Here is a 9,415-nt window from a genome sequence, read left to right as displayed (position 1 = left end):
CGTGACTTGGGCCAGGTACGGCTCCAGCTGCGTCGCCCCAGTGTAGTGCTGTAGCTTAGCAGCCGTCCTGCCAGGAAGTGGTGGTGCGGCCCCAGGACCCCCCTCCCGTCGCAGGGGGAGGCTGATCCGGGGCGCGCTGCGGCCCTCTGGCCGCCCCAGCTCGGGTCTTCTCCGCTGGGTCTCGGCAGCCATGCTTTCCAAAAGCGAGCAGTTGTCTCGGATTACACGCTCTAATTCACCTATGGTCGGCTCCATAGTGTCTGCTAGACACTCAGAATCCCACTTCTGACACCAATTGTGGGTTTGGGGGAGCTGACTGGCTAAACTGCTCACTAGCTAAACGGCTAGCGGGGCGCTAGCAGCTATCGCTAAACTTCGCAATGAATGGAGAGCGCTCGTGCCTCGTACACCGCATGACCCCGAGCGTCTCAGCAGCAGACTAGTAATTCCCGAATAATCCAGCAGGAGGCAGTAGTGGTTCACACCAGGCATTTATTCACCAACTTTTTCAACAACCACGTAACACTGCTGACACTGAACCCCTATCACGCTCCCACCACATAGAGTCGCGGTGTCAGCCAACCATGCCAATTCAACCCACTCCACAGAACACACATCAACTTCACTGTGGCTTACATTAACATAACACTAACACAACATGCAAATCAAACACATAAGAACTAGCAGAACGATAGAAAACACAGAGACAACACAATACCCAGAATGCACCTGGCTAACAACCCCAGCCAGGTCATTACAATATACATATGTACATATTAATTAAACTTATGTTTACATGCTTTTTATCAGTATTTATTATAATTAACTTTGTTTTTATCAATATTTATTTATACTTTTAATCCTGTTTTTAACACTGGGTTACACATAACCCTCAAAGTAAACCACATTGCTGCATGCTCCAATAAAAGCATACTGCAAAAAATGTGAAAGTGTTGCATAGTTTAGAAGTTACAAATTCAGACTTGGTTCATGTGAATATAATGCAATTTAATGAAATGAAATCAACTTTTAGTTGTTTTTTTCCCCAAAACTTTAATTTGAATGTTGATTCAGATTTTTTTTAATCTTTATATCTTAAGTATAAAATGCATATGTATCATACTTATCCTTAAGACTTCACACGTAAAGCTAACAAGACATTACATTAAATATTGGCTACAAATAAGGACATCAGGAACAAGTGTGTGCATGGATAACCTGAGATGTGTCCCACCTCTACACAAAAACAGCACAAAGGCTAGAAAGAGAGAAAAAGATGAGACAGCATAGAGAGAACTGAGGGGCCATGACAAATACAAAGCAATGTTCCTGAAATATGTGGTAGATGAAACTGAACTGCTTCCTATATAAAAGGGCCATTAAGCTATTATCATATATCATCTGTTAGTTGCTAAAAATATTTCCTAAATTTTTCACATACCGCTGAGTTTATTTTGTGAAAAAAGAAGTATTTGTTGCTGAGTAGGAGGAGTCTATGTAAAACTGAGACCTTCAGTAGTTTTATATATCTTGGTACTCAATCTACCAGTGGCAGACTGGACAAAGACATCTGACCTTAACAATGATCAGATCAGTTTATTTGGTTGTTTTCGTGATTCTGTTTTTTTTCTTGACTGGTAAGGACATACATTTTTTTTGTACAAATTAAATGTTATGAAGTAAAGTCTTTGGAATAATAAGCCATCAACATTTCTATAGGTTCTGAGGGTCAAACACTGACTGAGTCTGAACCAGTAGTTAAAAGGCCTGGAGACTCCCACACACTGACCTGTACATACTCAGGGTTCAGTGGTGATTATAGTAATGCTTGGATCAGACAGGCTGCTGGAAAAGGACTGGAATGGGTCGCTATGATCAACAGTGGCAGTGGCTGCTGGTACTCTCAGTCATTCAGAGGTCGCTTTACCATCTCCAGAGACAACAGCAGAAAGCAGGTGTATCTGGAGATGAGCAGCTTGACGACTGAGGATTCTGCTGTTTATTATTGTGCTCGATACTCACAGTGACACAAGAGGAAGAAATGGTGTACAAAAACTTAACACATTAAACTAAATCTAAATTTTACTTTTCTTACCCAAAGGTACAAAAATTACATTTAACTCATCAACACACAAACATATCATCTGCCTCACAAGTTTTCATCTGCTTTGTTGTCAGTTTTTAATAAATAACAAACACATCAAACTTTATTTTGTATTTTGAATAATAATTTTCTTTTGATTATGCCAAAACTATTGTTTAGCACCAGTACTCATTGCCACAGGGTTGACAATTTTTTCTTATAATTTGTCAGCATCTGTCTGCATCCATAGAAACTTTCGTGACAGAGTCATATAACCACTAAGATCATGATCATCAGTTCATCAGTAGAAGAAAGCGATACCTTAGGGTTAGTGTTATCACCCTCAGTGTGTGTTCTCACTGAGGCAGACACACTCACAATATTGCCACTACACATTAACTGTTACTGTAAGTTATTTGACCGTTTCCTCAAACTGTGAACAATGACCACAGCCAGCCTTTATGACGTGCAGCCAGGTCTTCTGTCCATCACCTGCAGTGTCAGACACCTGAAGTGTGTCTTCTTCTGTGTCTTCTTCTACCACCTGTCTCTAATTCCTAAACAATTTAGGCCTTACTTTTATTAAACACCTTGAATTAAAGCTGAAAGTTTGCATGCCAATCACATCTTGCTTGACAGATTTAAAATCACTGGTGTATATGTAGCTTGACGACTGAGGATTCTGCCGTTTGGTTTTACGCTCAAGACTTCCAGTGCCACTGTTACGTCCCTCTGCAGCCCCTAATCTCCTCAATGTTTTCAGCTGGTGCTAATTGGCCACACCTAGTCAGGTGTGATCAACAGTGGCAGTGGCAGCTGGTACTCTCAGTCATTCAGAGGTCGCTTTACCATCTCCAGAGACAACAGCAGAAAGCAGGTGTATCTGCAGATGAACAGCTTGACAACTGAGGGTTCAGCTGTTTATTATTGTGCTCGGGAGTCACAGTGACACAAGAGGAAGAATCTTTGTACAAAAACTCAGCACATCACAAAAGGAACAATTTACTTTCTGCTGTTCACATTTATAGTAATGAACTGCAAGTCAACATCATTAACACAAGACGAAACAACAAAGGTACAAGGATCTTCAAAATAATTAACAATATCTGTTGGGATTAGTCATCAATTTGATAATCTATTTCAAAAAATTACTATAAATTGCACTCAGCATCTTGTTTAGTTTTCAGACCACATGCATTGATCTTTAATAGTATCTTTTTTTAAAGATAGACTTATTTATCATTACTTATTGCTGCCTGCAGGGAAAGGACTGGTATGGATCTGAATATAATCCTGGTGATTTATTCAGCAAAAATTCAGTAATTCAAAATTCAACTTAGACTATCCCACCAAAGCACTAACTGCAAGTGGACAGATTGTGCAGACTGAAGACACTGCTGTGTATTACTGTGGAAGAGAACCACAGCATCAAAACATCCATAGAGTTGAACAAAACCCCCTCAGTGCCTAAACAGTTATAACATGAAGCCACCAGAGGAGGAGCCCTCAGACCACTGATGAATTTAAGATATTACATTAATCAAGTGATTTTACAATGTGAGTTAAATTGCTAGAAGAATGATGACTGATGTAAAAATCAAGTCAGTAGATATTCCTTTATTGTATTTCACTTTAACATAAAACTCTGCACAGATACTTTGTGGCCACTGTGTTTACCTCAGATTGTTATTAAATAAGCAAACATCAGATTTTGTCTGAGGGTGTTTTTATTGTTGTTGTCTTTGTTGTATTTTTTTAGTAGCTGTCAGAAGGCCGAGTTAAAAAACAACAACGACTATTTTAGCTGACTTGGCACTGTATAAAAAACAGGTTAAATAATATGGTAAATAATATAATTTATTTTTTTATTCAGTCAGAAGCTAACTTCCACCTAGGCTAATATAAATACAATATATTTATATTATAATGTTTTAATAATATAAATATAATATATACATTTACAGAAGAAGAGATACGTCTAGTTTTGTAACTGTGCAATATTGAGAAAATATAGATGCTTGTTTAAAGAACTATAACATTTTAGATATTTTTAGTAAACTTTTAAAGATTCACAAAATGCAAGTATCACTGACAGTCATTGAGAGCAGGTTGACCAGCAAGTATTTATAAGACTAATATGCAAACGTGTTAAAAAGCAGTTTATATAACTGAATATCCAATTGTCAAAATTAAATAATTATGGTACATTAACATAAGGTGACTAAAAGCATTCATATAAAAAAGTTTAAATGTAATCATAAACACTGTGTGATAAATGTAAAGTTTTCAGGTACTAAAGATATAAAATTATTTTTACTATCAAAATTGTACCGTTTTAACACAGAATATATAAACTTTATTGCATGCAAACAATGTACATATTTTTTCGTGGTCTTGATAACTTGATAGCAGGATTTTATTCTTTATTATTGTGCCTGAGACTGACAGTGTCACAGGAGTGAGAAAAACGTTTTTTTACATAAGTTACAGAGATTACATTTAAGTCATCAACATAGTCAAAGATTCAATTCAGTAAAGCTGCTTCGCTGGGAGATTGTTTTTGTAAAATTATTTTTGAATGAAAAACACATCAAACTTTATATTTGTGTTTTAAATAATATTGTTATTTTAATTAGTTAAAAAAAATTGTAAATACTGATTGCCGCAGTGTGATCTCTTATAGCAAAATTTAACACATTTCCTACGTGTGGGATTAATAAAGGTTATCTTATCTTATCTTATAATCTGTCAGCATCCATCCATATGCAAAGCAAACTTCCTGACAGTCGACTATAAAGACTTGAAATCATGGTGTCAGTTAAAGCAGAAGAAAAGTTCTCATCAGATTATCTTGAGTACCAAAATTGTCGTGGTCTGGGTGGTTTTCCACAGCATCAGCTCCTCCCCACTGGGTGGAGTCTTTGTTGTTCCTCACCTGATGGCAATCGTACCAGCAGTATTTATGACCGGCGCACTCAACTGGTCTTCGCCAGATTATCTGCCAACTTTAGTCAGTTCTCGGCCTCATGTCCGTTCCTTGGTGACTCATCGTGTGTATTAACCGTATCTCTGTTTTTCTCGTCAGCCTCTGAGAACCACCTACCAAGTTCTCCTGGATACCAGTTTGCTGCCGCCGGTAATCCCTCTCCATTTTGGAACTGCCATTCTCTCCTGCCTGCCTCCCTGCATTGCATACAGCACCCACCTGGACCTCTCCTGCCTCCCCCCTCCAAGCAAACCCAACTGCAAGCTTGTAAGACAGCTCAGTGTACTATCCTTAGATTCACTCGCAATCCTCTGTGGGATTCCCCTGACTGCTCTCTCCTCTGTTTCAGTGCCCTGGCCCGCCACAGTTTCCCCTGCCCAGTACCTGCACCCAGTTATCCCTGCCATCTAGTTATCATCACAGAATTTTCTCTCGCCTCAGACATCTAGTTTATGTTCATTGATTCTAGTCTGCACTTTCTGTTAGCCTCTGAGCATTGTAAAATAAAATCTCTTTTTGTTACACCTCACTCCTGGCCTCCGGTTTTGAATCTGCACTTGAGTCCATCCCATTTCCACGGGCCACTGCGCCCTGACAAAAATGTTCTCTGTGGCTCTGCTGCTCCTGCTGGCTGCTGGATCCTGTGAGTCTGACTGGAAAAAAACACTGACAGAATGATCACAGCATACTGACTGTTGCTGTTACATTGTCACATAAAACATGTTTTTTTCCACAGGTGTGAAGTGTGAGCAGATGACACATCCAGCCTCTGTGATTGTGCAGCCAGGTCAGCGTCTGACCATCACCTGTCAGGTGTCTTATTCTCTAGGCAGCTGGAGGACAGCTTGGATTGGACAGCCTGCAGGGAAAGGACTGGAGTGGATTGGAATGAAATATACTGGAGATTCAGTTTACAAAGATTCATTAAAGAACAAGTTTAGCATTGACTTAGACACTTCAAGCAAGGCAGTGACTTTAAATGGACAAAATATGCAGCCTGAAGACACTGCTGTGTATTACTGTGCCAGAGAGTCACAGTCACACAAACCATCAGTAGAGCTGTACAAAAACTCCTTAGACCCTCAGTACTGGTGAAACCATTAAAGAAGCGGAGGTACAACCCTCAGACAAATAATGATTTTAGACTGGTTCTGTAAAAACATAAAATAAAATTGAACTTTCTTTACAAAAAGGAAATAAACAAAAACAAATAACATGTAAACTAAGTCAAAAATGCTTTCTACATTTCAAATGTACAGAAACGAAGTACAGTTATTAACACGCTCAAAGAAATAATAACATAATCTGCTTGCTTATATATGAAATGTTTTCACAACAATTTCCAGTCTAGCTGTAAATGAGGGTGTAATCCATAGTTCCTTTGTTGTCTTTCAGTGTCAATGTTTATGTAAAGTAAACTTCCTCACAGACTCTTATAAATACCTGATATGATGCTGTGAGTTCCAACAGGAGAGCAGGAGCTCCCATCAGACCAACTTCGGTACCAAAATGTTCTTTGTGCTGCTTCTGTTGGCTGGTTGGGCCTGTGAGTCAGAGGAACTGAGCCAGAAATACTAACAGTATGATTGAAGAATATTGTTATTATTTTTTACAATTGCACTGATGTTTTATCCACAGGTGTGAAGTGTAAGCAGCTGACACAGCCAGCCTCTGTGATTGCGCAGCCAGGTCAAAGTCTGACAATCACCTGTCAGGTCTTTTATTCTCTGGGCAGGTATCGGACAGCTTGGATTAGACAGCCTGCAGGGAAAGGACTGGAGTGGATTATAAGTGGAGGCAGTGGACATAAAATATGGACATAAAATCATTTGTTTCTCTCTTGCTCTTGATGAAGGCGGTCGCACTTTTCTCTTCTCCTCCTCCTCCTCTCTCTTAGCTTTCCTGCTTACCCTCTTGTGTCCTTGTCTAGTCTTGTGTTTTTTGTATTACTTTTCCCTGGAACACTCTCTCACAGTCTGTTCTCTAAAACCTAAAAGAGGAATTATGGATTTGATCAACTGGTCCCTGAATGCAATTGACACTCTTTCCTCAATGAGAAGTCTGGGCTCGGGTGAGCCTGAGTGTCCTGGAGGTACTTTCCTTGCACACGATGGACGAGTGGCAGAACGGGAGGGTGGTGTGCCTGGCGGGAGTGTCGATCGAAGACGCTGAAGATATCTACCTATTCGGAACCATGATAACAGGGTTTTTGCTGATCAGAGCTGGCTTGGCCCTGGCTTATCGAAGAATTAAGGAAGCGGAACCGGCTGTTAAAACCCCCACAAGGCTGCCCGCTGGGATTGGAACGATGGGGAGAGGCGTGAGTTTCTCGAAATGGGCTCATTGAGTCAGCACAGATAAGATCTTGGAGAACGCACGGCTGCTGTGAATACTCAGAATAAGATCTCTGAGCGCAAATTGGATAATATCTTGGAGAAGCTCACTGCGGTCGTGAGTTCTCAGAATCTGCTCTTTGAGCACAAGAATGACAACATCATGGAGCGCAAGTTTGATAACATCATGGAGAAGCTCGCGGCTCTCCAACGGGAGATTGAGAGACCAGTGTCGGACTGTTAGAACAGCTTTGAAATTCATATGAGTTGTTCGCACTAAAGTAAACACATCATCACTTCATGCGGCTACCACTCGGCGCCAGCTGTGGTCTCAAGGCTGGAACTGAACAACAACACCCTGATAACGACTGTGTTTAGACTGTTCTTCCTATCTTAAGCAAGGCCACCTGGGTTGGCTGGAAGACTGTTTACTTAGCCTGGCAGGGCGAAGGACACTGTCTCAGCTGAACTCTGGACACATACACACACACGCACACAGACATATATACACACGCAGATGTACACTCATCCCCCCTCCCCCTCCAAACGCCTTCGACGCTTATTCCGCTCCAATGCTGACGGTGGATCAAGGGGACCAGCGCATATGCTGCAGGCCCGGATGTACTGTCTACACTGGCTGTCTCTCACCCTTTACCCACCCCTGTTGCTTGTCATGTGTTTCTTTGGTGTATTAAGAGTTTTTTCATGTGTTATGTGCAGAGGTGTTTTCTTCTGTTCTCAAACTGATCTCTCTGTTGAAGCTCAGTCTGGGGGGAGTTATTTTATCACTCATCTTTCCTCATGTTGTGCATTTCCCATGTTATACCTCTCTGACCTGTCTTCCCCATGTGATGTTTGTGTAATGTATGTATGGTCGGAAGGGTAAGATGGCGCTGGCACGGCTGGCAGCCTTAACCCAATTTCCCTCGGGATGAATAAAGTATGATCAATCAATCAATATACCACATACTACAAAGATTCACTAAAGAATAACTTCAATATTAGCGCTGACTCTTCCACCAAGACAGTGACTTTAAGTGGAAAGAATGTGCAGGCTGAAAACACTGCTGTGTATTACTGTGCCATTGAGTCACAGTAGCAGAAACCATCAGCAAGCCTGAACAAAAACTCTTCAATGTCTGAATAGTTGTAACATGAAGCCACCAGAGGAGGAGCCCTTAGACCATTTATGGTTTTGGAGTGGTTAAATAAGAAAGGCTTGTATACTTTCTATAACAATGAAAACTTGAAAAACAAAAACTTGAAAAACAAAAACAAAGAAAATATGAAAATTACACTAATGATATATGCTACACCCATAACTTAACTTGCTATGCCTAAGATTAATCAAACTAGCTTGTGCCCAACATAAAGACATAACATAAACAACTATAATGCAAGTTTGTAATGAAATGTCTTCAAATTAGAACTTAAGATAAGATTAGTTGTTATAACTTCAATGAAGTTTGAGTTTATAAAGCTCCATAGATGTCATTAAAATAAAAAAGTGTGCATGCTTCAAAGCCTCTTATTCTATATTCTTCCATTTTATGAAATTAACAAACAAAAATGTGTGCTGCTTAATATTAGCAGTGTAAGAGCACATATTCCAGTGTTCACAAATAATAGCAAAAGATTACAGTAGAAGAAAAAGATGAACACATACGCAGACATGCTGCAGTTCATGAATTTCTACAAAAAATGCAACATGATGAAAATCATGAGTGCTACTGACTATTTTGCATGAGCTAAGGTGTGGTCCTCTAACAGATGGAGGAACTAATGCAAGGTTAACTTTTCCCTAATTAATTTCCCCTAATAATTAAATATTTGTTTGTAGGTACTGTTAAATCTTAACTGAGTGTGAATCAGTGGTCAAAATGCCTGAAGAATCCCAGAGACTGATGGGTATAAAGTGAGAGTTTGACAGTCATTACTGGAACCCTTGAATCAGACATGCTCCTATAGTGCAGTGCTACTCTGATTGAAATGAATATTACTCTCATCTTCATA

The 9,415-nt window shown here is 39.9% G+C and overlaps 1 gene segment (V, D, J or C); it reads left to right on the top strand.

Annotated features, from left to right (window-relative positions):
- The first annotated feature begins 5,669 nt into the window (after nt 1-5,669).
- On the top strand, nt 5,670-6,164 carry LOC102213909 (Ig heavy chain V region 5A-like). The segment is given in 2 exon segments: nt 5,670-5,712; nt 5,806-6,164. Coding segments are annotated over 2 exon segments (402 nt in total).
- The last annotated feature ends 3,251 nt before the right edge of the window (nt 6,165-9,415 follow it).

This window comes from Pundamilia nyererei, unplaced genomic scaffold, assembly GCF_000239375.1.
Source record: "Pundamilia nyererei isolate P.nyererei 1_Seehausen unplaced genomic scaffold, PunNye1.0 scaffold00321, whole genome shotgun sequence".
Classification (NCBI taxonomy): Eukaryota; Metazoa; Chordata; class Actinopteri; order Cichliformes; family Cichlidae; genus Pundamilia; species Pundamilia nyererei.
The sequence above is the reverse complement of the archived record's forward strand: the minus strand, read 5'-3'. Positions and strand labels throughout refer to the sequence as shown.